Here is a 22703-nt window from a genome sequence, read left to right on the forward strand (position 1 = left end):
CAACCCTCCCAACCTTCATATCATCTGCAAACTTGGACATTAAGCTTGATATACCATCATCAATATCATTTATAAATACAGAAAACAACAATGGACCCAACACTGAACCCTGAGGGACTCCACTAATAACATTAGTCCACGATGAGCAGATCCATTGATTACCACTCTGTCTTCTTCCACTCAACCACCCCTTTATCCATAGCAGCAATTTGCCTCCAATGCCACACTGCTCCAATTTGTGCAGCAGTCTTCCATGTACAAAAGTATCAAAAGCCTTTCTAAGCTCCAAATATATGATATCAAAGTTATTCCCTGCATCCAGTTCCTTTGTGACCACATCATAGTATCGAATCAAATTGGTCAGACAAGACTTTCCCTTAACAAAACAATGCTGTGTCCGATCTATAACTGAAGTCTTGTCTAGATGATGCTGCGGTGCTTCTTTAACCAGTGCCTCCATTAATTTTCTTGGAACAGGAAAATTAATGGAAGCATTGGTTAAAAAGTTAGACTAACAGGTCTACAATTGCTTGTGTCACCCTTTGATCCTCCTTTGTCAATTGGGGTCACATTTGCACATCTCTAGTACATGAGTACCTCCCGAGTCCAAAGAAGCTCTCATAATTATGGCTAAGGGATGCTTACTTCCTTTGCTGCCTTTGCCTCAGTTATTACAAAATCATCTAGCTCACTGCCAGAGTTTAACTCACCTCTGGCATTCCCCTCCCTGAATAATAACTCCTCATGGGTGAATGTAGATGCAAAATACTCATTTAGTTTGTTAGCCACATGAACAGAATCATCAACAGTTGAACCATCAATATCCAGTGGACCAAAGTGATTCAACCCTTTCCTTCTAGAGTTTACATAAGTAAAGAACTCTATGTTGTTTTTGTTTGCATCCTTTGCCAAAGATTTTTCATAATCTGCCTTTGCTTGCCTAACCTGCTTTGTGACTTGGTTACAGACTAGCTTATACCTATCATAGGCTTCCATGTTACCCATTAATTTATATGTATCCCATGCATTTTTCTTCTCTGCCATATGTCTCATTAGTTCATCTGACATCCATTTAGGCTTAAACCTTGAAACAATATTTCTTAGTTGGTATGTAAAGCCTAGTAGCTTCCAAGATAAGTTCCTTGAATGCTTCCGTTTTTGAATTTGCTGTTGGTAACATCATCAGTTGGTCCCACTGTATAGAATTTAAATACTGTCTCAGACCACCATAGTCACCTTTACGAAAGCAAAAACTCTTCCCTTTACCCCTGATGGTAGTTACCTCTGAGTAAATCCCACTTCAGCACACTGTGATTACCGCCACCTAGTGGTTCCTTTATCTGAAGATTCTTAATGCATGAAGAATCACTACTGATAATCAGATCAAGAGTATTACTCCCTCTAGTTGCCTCCCAAACATGCTAATGTAGAAAACAATCATCCAATAAATCCACAAAAGCCTTACTAGTGTGTGAGTGACCAACCCACAAATTCCAATCAATATCTGGGAAATTAAAATCCCACACTCTAAGACTCTCTGATTTACTGGCTCACTCTATTTCCCTGTACAGTTTCTTATTATACTCATCAGAGTCATTAGGCCTATAACACAGTCCTACTCTCAATTTTGATCTTCCAGTGCTTATGTTACACCAAACTGACTCTACACTGCACTGTCCAGTGATGTCGACTGGCTTCACTTCTTTGGATTTTGTGTTTTTTAACTAATAGCATAACTCCTCCTCCCTTCCTATCCTGTCTATCCTTCCTGTACACTTCCTGTACTCCCCAAATTTCAGTTCTGCATTCCTTATATCTGTGTGACACCATGTCTCTTATATCCCAGAGATGTGCTGACACTACATCTCTGACATGACCCATTCTGCATGATACAAGAGAAGCGTAGATGCTAGGGGTTTTCACTGGAGGCTAAACAAGCTTTTCCCCACTTCAAGTCTACAATAAGCAAAGTAGTGATATTGCACTGGATGGCAAGATTCACATACCACCTAGTACTGCCTGGTGAAATGCATGACATGCAGAGCTGACCAATGTAAACAGGGGTAAAAAGGTGGCATTCTTCTGTGTGATATGAATTCCACCTCTTTATTCCTGCTTACATTGGTTCATAGGGGTGATCACTTTCTATATCATAGGTGCAGTGTTTCTGGCCTTGCACGTGGGAATATATTCAGGGTTAATATCAGTCTCACCATCATGAAAGTGAAAGTAGAGGATATGGTTGCAGAACAGCGAGACTTTTCTGAAAGCTGGTACACTTGACTCAAAAGTCAGATCTGAATATCAGCTACATTGGCATTTTATATGAAGTAGGAGCCCTAATTGTCATAGTTGGAAGAATGTCTATGACAAACCCAGGAAGGAGGGGATGTGAGTTCACCACTGTTAGGATGCACTCTTATCTACCTAAAAGCAATGAAAAGCTTTGTGTGCCTCAGACTGTAAAAATATATGAGTTAAAAAAACAAGTAAGGCTTAAATCAAATGGTGTCTATCCTGTTTTTCAAAATCATAGATAAAATTAACTGTCTCTCACCACTGGGTTCTTGAGCACTCATATGAGGGGGGAGTTGTGTGTAATAAATATGACTGATTGGACAGTAAACTATGTGAATGACTTTCAGACAGCTGCACCATACTGCTGCAATTGTCTAAATGTCAGTTGCATCAGTATGTAATGAAGTTGAATGTTGCAACTCTTCTGTTAGTTGAACCACCTTCCACATAAGCCTAAAATAATGGTTACTTATCAGCCAATATAAAACTAATAATATACATAGAACTAAAAAATAAGACAAATCCTACATATACAAGTAGGATTTGGCTGAGTGGAAAGACTTCAATTTAGACAAATGAAATTAAATAATTCTTTAATTCTGTATGGAACGTGGTCTGTAAGCTGTATACTGAACAAAGTTAGAAATTAGTATTTAAATTTTTTTTGAGAAATTTTGATAGAATGAATAAGAAGGATTCAGCAAGTCAGTTGAACAAGTGCAGCTCCATAAATATTAAATTAACAGTTGTCAGTTTTTAATAATTGGTGATAGACATTTCTTGGTTGTGTAAAACAGCATTCTTTGCACTTTTGCTAGTTAATTGTTAGTGAAAGATTGATTGTGCTCAGGAGTGTACAATTCTGAAACAGTGTGCTGTTGCACATCTTTTGTGGGACAAAGGAAACATTTTCTGGTTTATTATATAAGACTGTTTACGGTTGGGTTGAAAAATTTTCAGAAGGATGTTCGATGCTTCAGGACAATAGCTGGTCAGGATGTCCAGCTAACATTAATTCCTAATATTAAGAATTAATGATCCAAGTTTATAGCCAGTTTAATGATTGACAATAGAGAATATGCTGTGGTCTTTTTTGTTTGTCCATTTAAACAAAAGCTTTGCTACAAATGTTTTTTTTTCTGATGATACAGAGTCTGAAACTGATGTATGCTGCTGGTTCTTACAACAACTTACATCTTATTCCAGAATTTCATAAAAAAAAATGGGACACACATATAAATGTTTTATGTTTTTGGTGATTATGTTTAAAAAATTAATGTTCATGTCAGGTCAGTTTCTTGATTGCCTTCTCTTCTTTTCCTTACTTTACAATTTACTTACTGATTAACTACTGATTACTATTGGAAAGGTAATTATTGTAGTTAGATTATAATAATAGTAAAAGTAATGTTATAGGGAAAAAATCATTTAACATTAATTAAATAAAATAAACATTTAAATGAACATGCTAAAATGAATATGTTATGCTGTGAAAGTGAACATTTGTTTACTTTCAAAGCAAATTACCATAAGTCATGAAAAAACATTAAATAAAATTTATACAAAATTATATTTTCATTGCAGTAAACTTCAGTTAAAAAAAAGTATGTTTACATACGATATATGATATGCCACTATCTGTGCCAGCATCCCAAGGATATAAGTTCATTACTTTCTCTGCAACCCAAGAACAATTTTTAAGACATAATTCAAGGGCACTGACTCCTACAATCCAGTCAGGACTTGGACCAAGCATGGTTAACAACGACATTAAGTGATGATGTCTATCAACACGAAAAACAGCAAACGTTTTCCCATTTACATTAGGATACCACAGTCCTCTTGCTTTAATGATGGTACGAATCTTGTTTGACTGAAAAATAAATCAAGTTTTTACCTGTGAATTTAGAATATTACATGATAAAATCCAGTTATATATTCTACAAGAATAAAATCACTGCTTTAAATTAAAAAAAATAATGAAAAGAATAACAGCACATTACTAATATAGCTCAAACACACTCTGCATTGGATAAAAATGAAAATATAATATTACTAAAGCTATAATATAGCTTTATTTTCTACATATCATATCAATGTGTGGGAATGAGATGCCTGTATGTGGATACGTGTGTAAAGTGGCAGATATGTGGATAAAGGGATAATGCAAATAAAGTGTGTTTGTGGGAACATGGTGCATGACAAGTCAGTTGTTCAAAATATTCACCGCTAGCATGCATGAATAGCATATTTTCTGAATTGCTTGACATAAGTGTTACCAGTTATATCTTCTCTGACAAATCAGGCATTGTTCTGTGTTCATAACTACACACTTTAAGGCATCACCACATAAAAAAAAAAAAAAAAAAAAATGTAAGTTTGGAGAATCTTGGAATGTATTTGTGAGTTTCCCCCCTAACAACCTATAAACTATTTAGGAAATCCAATATGCACATAAACAGAACTGTGTGAAAAGTGTGGTGATGCCCCATCCTACTGATAGCATATGAGGTTGGATGAAAAAGTTTGAGATAACTTTGTTATCTCAAAAATCACAGGGGCAGAATGAGTTTCAACTTGTTGCAATATATTTGGTGACTCATCTAGACATACTAATGCATGAATCACCTATTTATCTGATGTCTGAATTGGTGAGCATTGAATAGAAGGCATTTTATTTGTTTAACTGCATTTTAAAATAAGTGATTTTACTAAGCAGCAAATATTCATTTCAAATTAGGGAAACATGCAACAGAAACTCACAAAATGTTAAAAACAGCTTTTGAAAAAGATGCTATGTGTTGTTGAAAGACTTTTCAGTGGCTTTAAAAGTTTAAAGAGGGCCATTTGTCCATTGAAATACTCTGGTTGGCTGCCCTTCAACTTCAAAAACTAATTAGTATTAATATTAGTAGTGGCAAATATGCAAGCAAGCTTACACAGTATCAACCAACAAAAAAAAAAAAAAAAAAAAATATATATATATATATACACACTATATCATCTCTCCTCCAAGAGTTTATCTATTTCTTCCTTAAATTTGTTCCAACTACTCACTTCAACAACAACAACAGATGGAAGCTTGTTCCACCTGCTAGTTGAAGGAAGACTTACACACATCTCTCCTGCAACCACCATTCCTCAGTTTGAATTTATGCCCTCTGATGTGTGTGTTCAAGATTTGATAAGGTGTGTCACTATGCTAGATAGTAAAATTTATATAAATTCTGCATCTACTACTGAGTCAAATTACCACAATTTAGGTGATCACAATTTATATGAAAAAAACAAATACTAAAACTTTAATAAATAAAATTATCAGCTGTGTTTGGATGCATAGTAAGCTTTTGCACATATTAATATGGTGACTATAGTGAGTGGAGGTTCATTTGAAGCATATCATTTTAAATAACAACAGAAATCTGAGAGATCTTTTTTTTTTTTTTTTTATTTGGTAGTTGTTGGCGCATCGGCTTCTGTGGCCATATTGCACCTCCCAAGGTTTTTGCAGTACTTTGATCCAAGCCCGAGGCGGGAATCGAACCCGCGACCTTTGGGTTGCCGGGCAGGTACTTTACCCACTCGGCTAGCCCGGTCGGCTCTGAGAGATCACTAGTCTCAACAGAAAGCCTGAGCAAATCAACCATAACTAATGTAGCCAGTGCTGCCAATGTCAGACAGGGGGCTATCAGCATTTTATATTCCTTTCTTCTGGCTAGGATGAATGTTTGTTTTATAGTGATATATTTACTGGTGATATATTTACTGGTCAAAAGCTGTTCTTCCCTGTTTCCCTCCAATTGTTTGTACTTTAAATATTATATATATTTTTGTATATGGTGTTTCAAAGAAAAGTAAAGTGCAGTTCATTATGAACTTTTCAACAATAGTTATAATCCTGTACAACATTACACATGACCAACATAAAAAAATAAAATCCAATTAATATATATACCAGGTAATGCATATAATAAGAAAAGCAATACTAATGTACCTCAGCCTTTAATTCTGACTCTAATTTTTTAGTAGCTCCCCATTCAGCCACTTGTCTTACTCCTTCTGAAGCATAGCCACCATAATCCCACATTCGGAAATCTCCCGTGTGAGAAGCACCAATAATATCGGAAAAGTGTGTCAGCCACTCATCTAAAAATAAAAATTATACATCACTTCTAATAATCACAATTGCAGCAACTTTATTAATATTAGAAAGCAGAATGGTAGGAGTAGTTAATAACTCCTAATAAGTTAAGAGTAAAGATACTCGCATGATAGCAAGGGTTGGTCACTCGCATGATAGCAAGACTTTTGTGGATTTATTGGAGGATTGTTTTCTATAGCAATATTTTCGAGGGGCAACCAGAGGGAGTAATACCCTTGATCTGATTATCAGCAGTGATTATTCATGCATTAAGAATTTGCAGATAAAGGAATCACTAGGTGACAGTGATCACAGTGTACTGATGTGGGATTTACTTAAAGATGTAACTACCATCAAGGGTAAAGAGAAGGGTTTTTGTTTTCGTAAAGGTGACTACAGTGGTCTCAGACAGTTTTTAAATTCTATACAGTGGGATCGACTGATGATGTCACCAATGGTGAATTTTAAATGGGCAGCCTTCAGGGACTTAATCTTGGAAGCTACTAGGCTTTTCATACCAACTAAGGAATACTGTTCAGGGTTCAGTCCTAAATGGATGCCGGATGAATTAATGAGGCTTGTGGCAGAGAATAAAAATGCTGTTGTTGTTGTTATTTGGTTTTTAGGAGCATTAGCAACTAAGGCCATATTGCTCCGGGATATGCGGTGGTCATTTCCTGACCTTTCCGCATCCTCCGTATTTGGTGGTGTCGGGCTCAAACCCCGGTCTAATCAAGAAGCGTGTGCTACGCGCTGCTGCTCCTTCCCACCTGGCTACGGAGGCGCCAATAAAAATGCATGGGATGCATAAATAAATATTACATATCAGTGGTGCTATTTACTTTTACTAACATAGGGGCGCACAATCAAAAAAAGTTTGGTGACTACTGGTTTATATCATACTTTGAAGTGTTTTTCACTACTATGATAAAATTGAATTCATCTTTATGCTCACAATCAATTTTTCTCCACTTAGAATGGAATATTTAATGTTGTTTTTCAGGCACAAATGAACATAAAATGATTATACAGTATACTCAATAAAAATCTAGGACTACAAGCCTCAGACTATGGAAAACTTACTAAATATAAGTCAGTGCATTACATCGAGTCTGTACGTAGTAAGTCAACTGAAGTTGATTATATGGCATAATGTTATTTACATCTCATATTGTGAATGTCTTCACAACATGAGAACATGTTGAACCCAGGGGAATGACTGAGGGCAAAATTTCACCCCTGGCTGAATAAATTTCCCCCTGGAGAAAAATAGTAATTTTTATTTTAATATCTGTTCCAAGACCTTGGATGTTGAAATTTTTGTCACATTTTTTGTTACTTTTAATTGAAATTTTATTCTTACTGCGCTCTTTAGGGGCCAAATTATCACTTTACGCAAGGTTCTAATTATAAAACACAAATTCAATAAATTTATGTCAAATAAACACGACACAAAAAAATCCTGCCACTAAAGCAGTGTTTTCCAAAGTGTGGTACTCATACCAGCAGTGGTATGCAGCAAAATCACTAAAATTCAAAAGATATGAAATTTTCAAAATAAATAAATGGGCAATATTTCTGGCTGCACAAATTGTAACTAAAAGCTACTATTTCAAGTGTTGGCATTTTTGTTTTATGGTTTTCAGATTCCCTTTATTTTCACACAAAAGGTCTACTTGCGATTAGTTCGTTCGTTTTTTTTTTTTTTTTTTTAGGAGCATTAGCAACTAAGGCCATATTGCTCCGGGATATGTGGTGGTCATTCCCTGACCTTTCCGCATCCTCCGTATTTGGTGGTGATGGGCTCGAAACCCAGTCTAATCAAGAAGCGTGTGCTATGCACTGCTGCTCCTTCCCACCTGGCTATCTTTGTTTGTACATCACAAACAAGACAATGACTGGATTGCAGGCTGTGAATAGGCTTTTCTGAATTGTTTCCTCAGTGATGGGTGCTACTTGTAATTAATGAGTGTCCTGTGGTTTTCGGGGGAAGGAATAAACAATGTCTAGGCAGGGAGGGGATCAACTGCAGCCACAATTTCAATCATCGGTAGTTTCGCTTCATGGTTTTCAGGTTCCCTTTATTTGTTTTTTTCATAGCAAGAATCTACTTGTGGATTCATAGCAAACAAGACAATTACTTGGTCAAAGCCTATAAGCAATACATTTTATAACCTTTTTATTATATCTGTATCTGTACTATAATCCCAGGGGATCACATCTGGTGAGTATGGACTTGGCACACCCAGGGTCCTGCACTGGATATCATCATTCTTCTCATTCTTGGTGATTCCCTTCTACTTTTGTCTCTCTCTCTCTCTCTTACTCTCAGGGTAACTCAGAATTTTTTTTTTTTTTTTTTTTCGGCTGGTGTACCATATCTCTTATGGTGTACCATAAGCCTCAGGCTTCCTTGCACCATGTAGCTAATAATAATAATAATAATATGTAGTTCGTGGAGGGATCATCTGCTGCCAGGTTACTTTGATGAATGCCCTTGAAGACAAAGAAATAATAAAGCTATATACACATATAGAAAACTGAAACAAAGAAAAACAAAGAAAACACGTGGGGAACTGAAATGAGAAAAATTCAGCTGATCATATTGATTTCCAATCTTTGATTCTTCTATCCTTGTCACCTTTTACAAATAATATCACTCAAAGTCATGCAGACAGTGCAGTTGGGATAGAATACCCTTTCAGTGAAGGATCATTTTAATGACAAAACAATGTCGATCAACTGCAAAGTTTGAATCATTCAAATCTTCCTGCAAACTAACAGAAGATTAAATAAAGATAATCTTGTCTTGTCTAAACTTGAACTTTGATCTTTGTGGAATGCCATTCGCATGTTAAAATATGTGACAAAAACAGAAAACCAATTCAACAACAACCTTATACATTCAATTTTGGAATCAAATATTGGATATGTTGAGCTAAAGACATTATGTTTCAAGCTGTGCTGTATTCCTGTTTCAGCTGAACATTCTTTCAGAAGAATGAATTGATTGATGACAAAATTAAGAAACCAACTTGTTTGAGCATGTTAAATTAATACATACTATCTGTCTTAAAAAGATCAACATGCTAAGAGCTTTATCTGCCCTCTCTTGGGGAGCAGATCGTACACCTTTGCTGCTCTTATACAGAGCACTGATTAGATCCCGTTTAGATTATGGTGCTCCAGTTTATGATTCTACCCGAAGGAGTGTGCTACACTGGCTGGATCCTATTCAACATAATGCACTGCGGATTGCAATTGGTGCATATAGGACATCTCCAACTCAGAGTCTATACATTGAAGCCCATGAGCCCCCTTTGCATCTTCATAGAAAAATGCTATTACTTAAATATGCAGCCAAAATACAGACTTGCTCTTTGCATCCTATTCAGCCATACCTTTTTATTCAACCACTATTCAATCTCACAGAAATAAACCAAGTAAAATACGACCGGCTGACCTACGGCTCCTTGAAATATCTATCACAGAATTGGAATGTTCCTCTCCACAATAGGCAACAGATAAAGAATTACTCTCATCCACCATTGACTACCTTTTCTCATCTGACCTGTGATACCTATTTTCTTCAATGGGGAAAGAATCATCTACCGGCACCGACTGTGCAACAACTCCATGCTAGCCACATTTAAACCTGTGCTGACTTCTTGCCAATATATACGGATGGTTCCAAACCTCTTTCAACTGTTGGAGCAGCAGCAGTGTTTCCCTCTGCTATCATATCAGCTTCTCTTCCACCTGAGTATAGCAACTTTTCAGCAGTACTGTATGCAATACAATTAGCTCTAGAAAATTTGACTCTAGATCCTTCTGCAAAATATATAGTTTACACTGACTCTCTCAGCTCAATTAGAGCAATGAAGAATACCTCTCAAAAGAATCACCATATTTTAATGAAAAACAGGAGTTTGTTATTGCAGATTTATCATCGTCAACAACTAGTGAAGTTTTGCTGGATTCCAGCACATTCAGGCATAAAAGGGAATGAAGTGGCTGATATATCTGCCAAAAGTCCAAGTTTAGACCTAACATCTGTCCCTATTCCAGCGCCCGATTATAATATCTTAATTCGAGCAGCATGCCATGCAGTGGACAGAGTTACGGGAAGAAGTGGTACTTGCACGAATGAGAATAGGACTCACCTCCATCTACTAATGGGCGATGATCCTCATCTGTGTCCACACTGCTTAGAACATCTAACAGTCACACATATTCTGATTGACTGTCCACACTATCAACAACATAGAGCTGCAATACTTCAAAATCTGGCTAATCTCGAGAACCATTCACATTACATCATATCATTGGAGAGGACGCAAATGTTAACGAACTTTTCTGCTTTTTAAAACAAATTGGTGTATCATCTTTTATGAATAGGTTTCAGAACTGAAAATAATTTAAACTGCCTTCAATATTAATTATTTTAGGTGGTAGATGATCATCAACCGGCGAAATACCGCCACTTTGCTTATTGGAGGTTTGAAGTGGTGAAATCCATGTTTAGTCTCTAGAGCAAAGTTTCCGGCGTCCCCCCCATACTTCTCCTTCAACCCATGCACGGTACTAAGTACTTTAGGTTTAGATACCTTTCGTGTTTGGGGTTTTCATAAAAAAAAAAAAAAAAAAAAAAAAAAAAATATTCCTACGAATAGGTGCACTATAGCCATAGCAGCTAATGCACCAATAAACAACCATACCCCCCCCCACACACACACACTCTCTCTCTCTCTCTCTCTCTCTCTCTATATATATATAATCTCAACGATGTACATTTCCACTTAGTCTGCCAAACCCCATGTACTTTTTTTGACAGAATCTCAGTTATTGGTTGACTCAACTACTGCTCATCTCAGTTGCCCAAATTATTGGCTGCATGATTACTTTCTCCTCAAAGGTGGTAGTTGGGCATTTGTCTGTTCTGATATTCCCTGTCAGAGAATTGGTAATTCAGAATCTCCTCTTTTTGATCTTCTCTGGCTTAAAATCTCTCTCCCTCATTGTGTCAAATTAAAATTCATCTGTTGTCTTTACCGTTCTCCCAATTCCACTAATCACTTCGAGCTCTTTGACTTCCTCTCTTTGCAACTTGACTTTTTCCAGTCCAACTCTCCTAACAGTGAGGTAAGTTTCCTTGGTGATTTTACTGTTCACAACTCCAGCTGGCTTCTGTTTCCTAGTCACACCGACCCAACTGGTTGAGATGCTGAGGCTCTTGCAATTACTAATGACCTTGCACAGATTGTTCATTTACCTACAAGAATATCTGCAATAAGGCCTCTGAGGTTGGGATTATTCATACTACCAATTTTAGACACACACACCAACCGTTTATGACTGGTTGAATAATGAAATAAAATAAAATAAAATGATAGAAAAGACTGTAAAATAATATTTACAAAAAACTTTTAATCATTTACAAAAAACTAAACTATAACAAAAGTAAAATAAGTAAATAAGTTAAAATGCATTAAAATATAAATATAAAAGCGATAAAAAGACGATAAAAAACACTAGAGCTTTCGGAGGTGTCTTCCTCCTTCCTCAGTAATAGTGAGACTTAAATGACACATCCTTAAATACCAGGTTCACGGCACACGTGGATGACCAGGCGCATACTCAGCATTCCTTTCACTTGTGCCGGAACCGGAAGTGGGCTGGACACGTGGAAAATTAAAACGTTTGTCTCTTGTCAAAACCACCGCCTCAAAAAGGGGGTGAAGCCTAACTCCCCTGTCTCTGTTTATACTATTGTTACCAGAGGATCCAATCCACAGACTTTCCAGCCACTTGCGGTCCCAGAATCTGTGCGCCCGGTCAAGGATGACAGCGTTGTCGGGGGAGATCTGGTGTTGTTTTTCCCAATAGTGCTCGGCAATGGCGGATTTATTGAGCTCTGCGGTCCGTATCGCTCGTGAATGTTCTCCCAGACAGTCCTTGAGATGCCGTCCTGTCTCCCCCACGTAACATTCCCCACAATCCCAGACGGTCTCAAGGACCGTCTGGGAGAACATTCACGAGCGATACGGACCGCAGAGCTCAATAAATCCGCCATTGCCGAGCACTATTGGGAAAAACAACACCAGATCTCCCCCGACAACGCTGTCATCCTTGACCGGGCGCACAGATTCTGGGACCGCAAGTGGCTGGAAAGTCTGTGGATTGGATCCTCTGGTAACAATAGTATAAACAGAGACAGGGGAGTTAGGCTTCACCCCCTTTTTGAGGCGGTGGTTTTGACAAGAGACAAACGTTTTAATTTTCCACGTGTCCAGCCCACTTCCGGTTCCGGCACAAGTGAAAGGAATGCTGAGTATGCGCCTGGTCATCCACGTGTGCCGTGAACCTGGTATTTAAGGATGTGTCATTTAAGTCTCACTATTACTGAGGAAGGAGGAAGACACCTCCGAAAGCTCTAGTGTTTTTTATCGTCTTTTTATCGCTTTTATATTTATATTTTAATGCATTTTAACTTATTTACTTATTTTACTTTTGTTATAGTTTAGTTTTTTGTAAATGATTAAAAGTTTTTTGTAAATATTATTTTACAGTCTTTTCTATCATTTTATTTTATTTTATTTCATTATTCAACCAGTCATAAACGGTTGGTGTGTGTGTCTAAAATTGGTAGTATGAATAATCCCAACCTCAGAGGCCTTATTGCAGATATAGTTAATGTTTATGGCCATACAGTTTTGCGGCACATCCGAAGGTTCCAGAGATATAGCATAGCTGAGTCCAAACAGCAACAGCACTTAAGGTTTGCCTACCGTTGCAGGGATCATAATCTTATGCCACATGGATTTAGGATCAAGGCACCATTTAAAGATGCCCGTTTGTCCAGGATTATCACATGGTATCAAAAGAAGGTTTTGAATACATGGATTCAGAAACTTCATGATGACTTGAGACATAGTAGGAGATTGATTGATGTAGCATTAGGTGATATTAGTAGTAGATTGTCCCCCCTACACCTGATAGGTGTGAAGAGGTTAGTTCTGGAGAGGACGAATAGGATTACCTATTCTTATAAACAGAGACATATTAGGAAGTTTCACACATTATTAGAGGAGCAGTCCACTGTATTTAGGGGTAGCGACCATTCCAACTTTATTCAGAATTTAAGTGACAAATCGTTAACCCAAGAACAAGAGAGACTATTGGCTCTTGGACCTAAGTTTGCATTGCTACCCCCTAAACCTCCAATTACCGAAACATCTATGGGTATTGAGAGGGCAATTAGCAAGTTACCTGAACATATTGCTAATCAAATTTGTGTTAAAGCTGTCGCCATCCTGGGCCAAGCAAAAACGATTGCTCCAAATCTTACTCCGAAACAGAAGAAAGCACTAGAAGAACTTAAACGGGACGAAGATATTATAATCCTACCAGCAGATAAAGGCAGATCAACTGTGGCATTAAACAAAGAAGATTACCACAAGAAAGCGTTAGACTTATTAGGTGATAATTGTACTTATAAGATTGTTCACAGAAACCCCTTGGCTAGCTTAGAACAGCGTGTAAATAAGATGCTACTTTCCTGGCTAAAGATGGAAAAGATTCCAAAGGACAAGTATTGGTCCATGCATGCAACAGGGTGTCGACTGCCCAGATTTTATGGGTTACCTAAGACACACAAGGAGAATGTTCCATTATGGCCCATAGTTTCCTTCATTGGTAGCCCTACGTATGCTTTATCTAAATATCTGGCGCAGCTGATTTCCCCAGTTGTGGGGCGGTCCACGTTGGTCATTGGAGACAGTGCGGAATTTGTGAACTTTGTAAGGAGTCAAGAAATAGGGGAGGACGAGATGATGATGTCATTAGATGTTATATCATTATTTACTTGTATCCCCATAGCACATGGGGTAGAATGTGTAAGGTTGGCTTTACAAAATGATAATACTTTAAGTGCTAGATCCCACCTAAACATAGAAGATATATGTGGTGCTGTTGAATTATGTCTTTCTAGTACAACCTTGGTTTTCCAAGGAGTGATGTATAAACAGGTTCACGGTACAGCCATGGGTTCTCCAATCAGCGCCATTGTTGCAAATCTGGCTATGGAGGAATTTGAGAATAGGGTTTTCGCAAGATTGGAGTTCCCTATGCGTAAGTGGAAACGATATGTTGATGACACGTTTACTATTGTAAGGAAGGGGAGAGAGGAAGATGTGGTCTCGTTTCTCAATGGTTTCTCCCCCTTCATAAAATTTACCTCGGAGGTAGAAATAGATGGTACCCTCCCATTTCTGGACATAATGGTATATAGGGAAGGCCCCAGACTTAGAACTAAGGTTTATAGGAAACCAATGTGTAGGGGCCAGTACACACATTATAGGACGGCACAGACTGTCCAACATAAGAATAGTGTGGCCAGAGCACTTTTGGGTAGGGTGAGAACGCATTGCAGTACCCCTGAGGAGGGGGAGAAGGAAATTAGGCAAATCACGACGGATCTTATGAGGTGCGGTTACCCCCAGAGGGTCATTGATGAATACACCAGAGAGGAAGAGCCCAATCGGGTAGTTCCGCCTGTACCGCTTACCACAGTGTATGTTCCCTACTATCCGGGCCTGTCAGATCGCATTGCGAGGATGCTTCGCGACTTTCAGACACGCTGTGTGCAGCTTCCGGGCCGGAGGTTGCACACAGTAGTGTCACAGGTCAAAGACCCCATTACTAGGGATTCTAGTAGTGGGGTCGTGTATGAGATCACATGCCCGGATTGTGGGGAATGTTACATGGGGGAGACAGGACGGCGTCTCAAGGACCGTCTGGGAGAACATTCACGAGCGATACGGACCGCAGAGCTCAATAAATCCGCCATTGCCGAGCACTATTGGGAAAAACAACACCAGATCTCCCCCGACAACGCTGTCATCCTTGACCGGGCGCACAGATTCTGGGACCGCAAGTGGCTGGAAAGTCTGTGGATTGGATCCTCTGGTAACAATAGTATAAACAGAGACAGGGGAGTTAGGCTTCACCCCCTTTTTGAGGCGGTGGTTTTGACAAGAGACAAACGTTTTAATTTTCCACGTGTCCAGCCCACTTCCGGTTCCGGCACAAGTGAAAGGAATGCTGAGTATGCGCCTGGTCATCCACGTGTGCCGTGAACCTGGTATTTAAGGATGTGTCATTTAAGTCTCACTATTACTGAGGAAGGAGGAAGACACCTCCGAAAGCTCTAGTGTTTTTTATCGTCTTTTTATCGCTTTTATATTTATATTTTAATGCATTTTAACTTATTTACTTATTTTACTTTTGTTATAGTTTAGTTTTTTGTAAATGATTAAAAGTTTTTTGTAAATATTATTTTACAGTCTTTTCTATCATTTTATTTTATTTTATTTCATTATTCAACCAGTCATAAACGGTTGGTGTGTGTGTCTAAAATTGGTACCTACAAGAATACCGCACAGCCAACACTCTTTATGTTTTTCTCACAAACAAATCCTCTAAGTACACGGTCGAAGTGAGTGGTCCTTTAAGCACCTCAGATCACAACTTGGTGATAGTCTCTTCTCCAGTGGAGCCTTTATCTTATGGCTACTCCCAACCTCGTATTGTTTGGCATTACAAGAATGCAAAATGGGATGACCTGCAAGATTTCTTTTCTTCTGTTCTTTGTTCGGATTACTGTTTCAAAACTTTTGATGTCAACGTTTGCACAGATCGTGTCAGTTAAATTATTCTTGTAGGAATGGAATTCTTTATTCCACATTCCACTTTAAAATCTCTTCCTTTATCTAAACCTTGGTTTTCCAATAAATGTGCTGAGGCTGTTCAAGAGAAGAACGTTGCATATTATAATTGGCTTGTTTCCAATTCTTCATTTCATTTTCTGCCTTCACTAAAGCTCGCAACAATTGTAAAGCAGTTATTAATCAGTCCAAATTAGACTTTGAACAGGCTAAGAGTAGAAAACTTGCTTCTTGCCCTAATGGTAGCCGAGCATTCTGGTCTCTTGCCAAAGCTATTGGCTGCAACTTTTGCCCATCCCTGCTCCCACCATCTGTCAAAACTAGATGGTTCTGTTGTCACTTCAGCCAAGGATAAAGCTGACCTGCTAGCATCACATTTTTCTTCAAACTCATGTATTAATGATTTTGGTAAAACAGTTCCCATTACTAACACACTCCATTCAATGCCTCCTGTGGTCTTCTGTCAAAAGGATGTCAGAAGGAATTTTACGAATCTTGATGCAAAGAAAGCTCCAGGTTCTGATGGTTATTTCTCAAAACGTGTGCCCCTGAACTTACTCCTGTTCTTTGCCACCTTTTTTCACTTTCTTATTTCAAAGGTGTTTTTCCTTCTGCTTGAAAATTTGCTGATTATCCAGCCAGTTCCTAAAAAGGGTGACAAATCCTTCCCATTGCAATTACTTCTACTCTTTCTAAAGTAATGGAGAAATCAATTAACCACGAACTCTTAAACTACCTAGAAACCTTCCATCTAATCAATGATTGCCAGTATGGATTCCGTCAGTGTCGATCCACTGGCGATATTCTGGCTTATGTTGACCATTTATGGAAAAGTTAGGTGAAACACAAGCAGTTGCTCTTGACTTCTCAAAGGCTTTTGATCATGTTTGGCATAAAGGTCTTCTAAACAAGCTTCCATCTTATGGTTTGTCAACTGTTTTTATAATTGGTTATCCAATTTTCTCTCTGATCGCTCACTGAGGGTGATGGTAGATGGCTCTGTCTTCTAACTTCACTAATGCTGGTGTCCCCCAAGGTTCAGTTCTTTCCCCCACTATTTTCCTCTTGTATATTAATGACCTTCTTCCATTGACTGGAAATCCTATCCATAGTTTTGCCAATGACAGTACATTGCATTCCACTTTCCATTTTGAGAAAACTTGCCCTTCTCAATCAGCTTCAACTTCTCGAATATCTTCTACCAATTCCTTAAATGCCGATCTCCAGGTAATTCTCCAGTGGGGCAAAGACAACTCAGTTGATTTCAATCCTCCTTAAACTCAGTCTTGTCTTATATCTTGCAAAAAGGATTCTCCTGCTCCTATACTTATCTTTGGTGACATTCCAATTTCTAGGCAAATTGATATATCTCTTTTGGGGATTACCTTGACTTCTGATCTCTCTTGGCACAAGCACATTACAAATATTGCTTCCTATGCATCTAAAAACTTGGTTTTCTCTCTTGCTCTCAGCATTACTTTTCTTCCAAACTTCTGTTCACTCTGTACAAATCGCAAATCTGCCTTACCATGGAATATTGTTCCCACATCTGGTGGGGGTGCCCCCAAAACCTCTCTCAGGCTTCTTGATTCCATTCAGAAGAGGGCAGTTAGGTTAATTAATGACTCATCTCTAACAGAGTGTCTCCACTTGCTGTCTCATAGATGTACTGTTTCTGCTGCATGCCTTTTCTACAGGTACTTCCATGGGCACTGTTCTTCTGAATTGGCTTCTATAATTCCCACTATCTCTCTCTCTTTCAAAACAGTCCGAACACGTGCCGCCACCAGCCAACATCCATTTACTGTCCAACTTGAAACTCACAGAACCAACTTTTCATCTTCCTTGTTTATTCATTGAACTGCCGTTTTCTGAAACAACCTTCCTTCATACGTATTTCCTGAAATTTACGGTCTACAGAAGTTCAAGTCTAATGTCAACAAATATCTTCTTTCGTCTTCTCAACCTCTAACCCAAGCACGGTACTAAGTACTATAGGTTCTAATACCTCTTGTGTTTGGGGTTTTCATAAAAAAAAAATAAAAAAACATAAGTATAGAAGGCCGAATGAGTTATCAGAAAAATTAATAAATGAAGTGATTGATACAAATGCAAAGAAGAATAAGATTATTATAATACTTGCATGTTTGATTATAATTTGTATGATTTTTTTGCAAATTTTAATTCATGATTTTCATATTATTAAATTGTGATTATTGTCATTAATGTGGTTTTTGTGAACTGACTATTATAAATACTGACTAAGTATTTATATGCTAAATAATAAATATTTCCTTTTGTTTCCCATTTTATTTTCTCGTATTCTCTTATAACATGCATAAATATACAGATTTGTTTGTAACATATACATATGGTGTAAATATTAAATAATAATAAAAAAATATATACACATACTACATGTCCCCCCCCCCAGAAGTTTACATTCCCCCATCTGGTGCAAACACTCTGGATTCAACACTGCTTTGCAACGAGTTGCCTGTTTGTTATTCTTTGAATAAGTAATGCTCCCCCAATAGAAAAGACTATTGTTACTTATTCTCAGTGGATACTGTCACCCAGACAGCCATTTCAGGGCTATTTGGCCCTTCATCGTGGTGGATAGGTATCTGGTGGTATTACAACCAACAACCCCAAAGTGAAATTAACTCCACAATATGAGAGATGCCAAGCATTGTACAGTTTGTTTAAAACTTGATAAAAATTCAGGGCTAAAAGCCTCAGATATGGAAACTTACTAGACATACAAGTTAGTGTGTTGCATCAAGTCTGTACATAGTAAGTTAACCAAAGTTAATTATATGGCATTGTGTTATTTACGTTTCATATTGTGAATGCCTTCAAAATGAGTTGCCTGTTCATTATACTTAAAATAAGTAACATTTCCCCCCAAAGAGAAGACTATTGTTACTTATTCTGAAATGGCTGTTATCCACTGAGAATAAGGAACAACAGTCTTCTCTATTGGGGAAATGTTACTTATTTGAAGTATAACAAACAGGCAACTCATTGTAAAGGCATTTACAATATGAGATGAAAATAAAATGATGCCACATAATTAACTTCTGTTAACTTACTATGTACAGTACTATCTTGTATATCTAATGACCATATACATAACATGGTACACTTATTATCTTAAGGAAGAATTTAAAAGGGAAAATAATGCAAATCTATGCACTATTTAATGTAGGATTGCATTATTTTCTCAAACTATTTCAATAAAAGAATTTAAATAATACCCTGCTTCAGTGGTGTAGCTACCGTGTAGGCAGGCAAGGCAATTGCCTCTGGGCCTGGGCCCTGTGTTTTTGGCTGTCTCCTGTTTTTGCAATTTTCATTAATTAAGCAGGAGCCCAAACCTGTTCTTTACCTCCAGGCCCAAAAAAGGGTAGCTACGCTACTGCCCTGCTTATTTACTAAAGTGCTAAAATGAACAAAACAAGTTTTGTCACTAAAACAAGAGTATATCAAGTAATTATTCAAGTTACTGCAAAATGACTGTTTACAAAATGCAGAAATTCCGAAGCAGCTGTTTCAGTGCTAATTAGGAATAGGAATCAATAGGAAGCCAAACATCTGAACAAAGAATTCTAATGTAAAGGCTTTCACTAAAGCAAAAGTCTTTACATTTATATTGTGCTAGGTGGAAAACTCTTCAACTTAAATGAAAGTATATTTAGTAGTCACTAATTTATAACTGTTTCTCCAAGGTTTATTGATTTCCATGTGGTAAAATTTGTGCTATATATATATATATATATATATATATATAAACTAATACTATCATACCACGTGAAAATTCTTAACAAATAGGTTTATTAAGCTCATATATAATACAAACTCAATACTACGCTAAATTTTTAGATGGTGACATTTCAAGTTCTTGCCAAACCCAACTTCAGACCAGGGAGTTTGGCAAGAATCCTGAAACATCACCTGCTAATAAATTAGTGTAGTATTGAGCTTACATTATATATTTTGCTTTTAGCCAGTGGGTGGTTGATTGCTGGAACAAATTTACATCTGCTACACTTTTGGAATGAATGGATGGGTGAAATGGGAAGCTTTTTTTTGTTGTTTGTTTTTTGGCTGATGCTGTATAAGCTTGCTTTCTTGCATCATATATCTGTACTAATGCTAATAAGTATAATAAACTACCTATTAAGAATTTTCACGTGGTATAATAGTATTATTTTATTATTATTTAGTAGTGTATGTATAAGTTAAGTGCAAATGCATCATTAATACACAGCCAATTCTAAATTAGCAAAATATTTGCAAAGGCAGCATCGTTTTAAGTTATATCTCATATTGTGAATACCTTCACGAGTTGCCATGATATTACACTACTTCGAATAAGTAACACTTCGCCTAAAGAAGAAGACTAATGTTACTTATTCTAAGTGGATACCACCACCCAGACGGCACCGTTTGAAAAAAAGGTAAGGGATAATGATTCTCAGTTATCCACACACTGCCCCTATTAGACCAAGAGAGCAATAAAGAGGTAGGAAAATGATAGTAGGAGAGGTAGAGGAAGAAGATGCTAGTGAAGAACGAAAAGGGCAGTTATTTCTTCAGCTCATTCATGTGATCTCATATTCCTCTAATGGGCAGCACTTCCCCAATGAGGGGGTCTGTTGTTACCCATTCAAGGAGCCTCAGTGGCCATAAGATCCCTCGGGCGGCGTCGTTTCAGGGCTATTTGGCCCTCCTTCGGTGGGTGGGTAGGTACTCAAGTGACGCAATGATAGCAGAACAGTTATGAAGTATAACTCCGCAATATGAGAGATGCCTGATGGTGTATGATGTATTAAGACTGTAATGCGTTTAGGGCTAATGCCTCAGGCTGTGAGAAAGTCTAGACTATGTATAAGTTAAGTGCAAATGCATCATTAATACACAGCAATTCTAAATTATCAAAATATTTGCAAAGGCGGCATCATTTTAAATTGCAAATATTTTGCTAATTTAGAATTGGCTGTGTATTAATGATGCATTTGCACTTAACTTATACATATTTAGTAGTGTTAATATATTTTAAGTATTAATATATATACAGTAAATGACGATTAAAGTGATGACGTTTGCAAATTTAATTTTGATTCTAATAAGCAAAAATCAATGAATATTATCCACAGGTTATAAAAAGAAAGATACAAAGCACAACTTTACACTTTATTACCAAAAGTTTATTACCAATTAAATGATGCATGAAAATCAGAAGAATATTATCCACAGGTCAGCAAAATAAAAATAAATTTATATTTACGTACAAAGCTTAATTAATATACATGTTAATTGAACATAACACATTCTAATATGATTATAATTTTAAATAGTCACTTATTTTAGATTGCTTTAAATTATCACTACAAAGTCTATTTATAGATTTTTCAATATTGTATAACAGTCTATATTCACAATCACTTGCACCAGTTTTATCCAATGCTCTCCACAATGCTCTCCGCAGGGTAGTTACAAAACAGCACACTCGGACTGAGTGTGCCTTTTGTAACTGGAATCGTTGGTTCATCTTCAATTTCGTTCTTCTTGGTGAAATTATCAGTAACAGACTGGGCAATTTCTTCTTCTGTTAAAGCTGTAGTAACTACCTGTTTATAACAAATTGTGCAAACAAAAAGGCCCAATAAACCAAAAACTGCAATTGTTTTTATTGTTTTATGGTTGTGGCCCCCAGAAATGTGCTTTAGAAAAATATCACAGAGTCATTCAAAATTGATTCTTATAATGATGATGTAATTCTAACAAACGATGAAAGTGTAGTGCATTTTAGTAATTTGAATTGTTCTTTGAAATTTGATTCTCTAAAGTGGCTGATTCTAACAACCCGGTGATCACTATAACCAGCGCTTACTGTATTAATTTATACAGTATAAATTTTCTTGTATGGATAGAAACCACGTAATATCCTTTCCTGATTATATTATCATCCCAATTATATTAAAACCAAGAAAAGCAATTACTGTTTTTCTTCGTTTTCATTTTCTTATTATTTCTCTCTGCTATTTACCCTTCTGCTATTAGATTATTTGATGGATCTAAAGCACTCTTCCTACCTTTTTCTCATTTTTTTTTTACTTTGTTGTTAGATAAATTTGTTTAGGTTACTATTATATTCCCACCCCTTGCATATTTTCATTAAAGTTGAGAGTTCAACTTTAGTGAAATCCTTGAGTTTGGTTGAATTGTTGTGTATGTCTTACAATAGCCTGGATGTCTGGATAATCACTTGGTTTTTCTTATGTTCATTATGCCTCCCCCCCCCCTCACTATTTGAGAGCTGCTTATGTTTGTCAGCAGTTCTTAAACAGTTAAATCTCATAATGTCTATTGACTATAATGTTTATTGAGACAGCAGCATATTATTGCCTTTTAAATAGTACAATGAGTATTGACAAGTGAAAATTGATTCAGTTCTGTTCTGTGTAGTGCATTTCTCCAAACATTTCACATTACTGAAATAATTAATACCATAAATAACTTAGAAGTAAAGA

General features: G+C 37.1%; 1 protein-coding gene across 3 annotated transcripts in view; it reads right to left on the minus strand.

Annotated features, from left to right (window-relative positions):
- Positions 1 to 22703, minus strand: part of LOC150082412 (spondin-1-like) — a 366276-nt gene that overhangs the window by 166679 nt on the left and 176894 nt on the right. For all 3 annotated transcript variants that reach the window (XM_090379272.1, XM_090379273.1, XM_090379275.1), the window contains exons 6-7: positions 6293 to 6444; positions 3917 to 4171 (exon numbers count right to left, since the gene is read on the minus strand). In XM_090379272.1, coding sequence (XP_090235398.1) covers positions 3917 to 4171; positions 6293 to 6444 — 407 coding nt within the window. The remainder of the gene's footprint in view (positions 1 to 3916; positions 4172 to 6292; positions 6445 to 22703) is intronic.

This window comes from Mastigoproctus giganteus, chromosome 8 (genome assembly GCF_048544385.1).
Source record: "Mastigoproctus giganteus isolate SK-2022 chromosome 8, ASM4854438v1, whole genome shotgun sequence".
Classification (NCBI taxonomy): Eukaryota; Metazoa; Arthropoda; class Arachnida; order Uropygi; family Thelyphonidae; genus Mastigoproctus; species Mastigoproctus giganteus.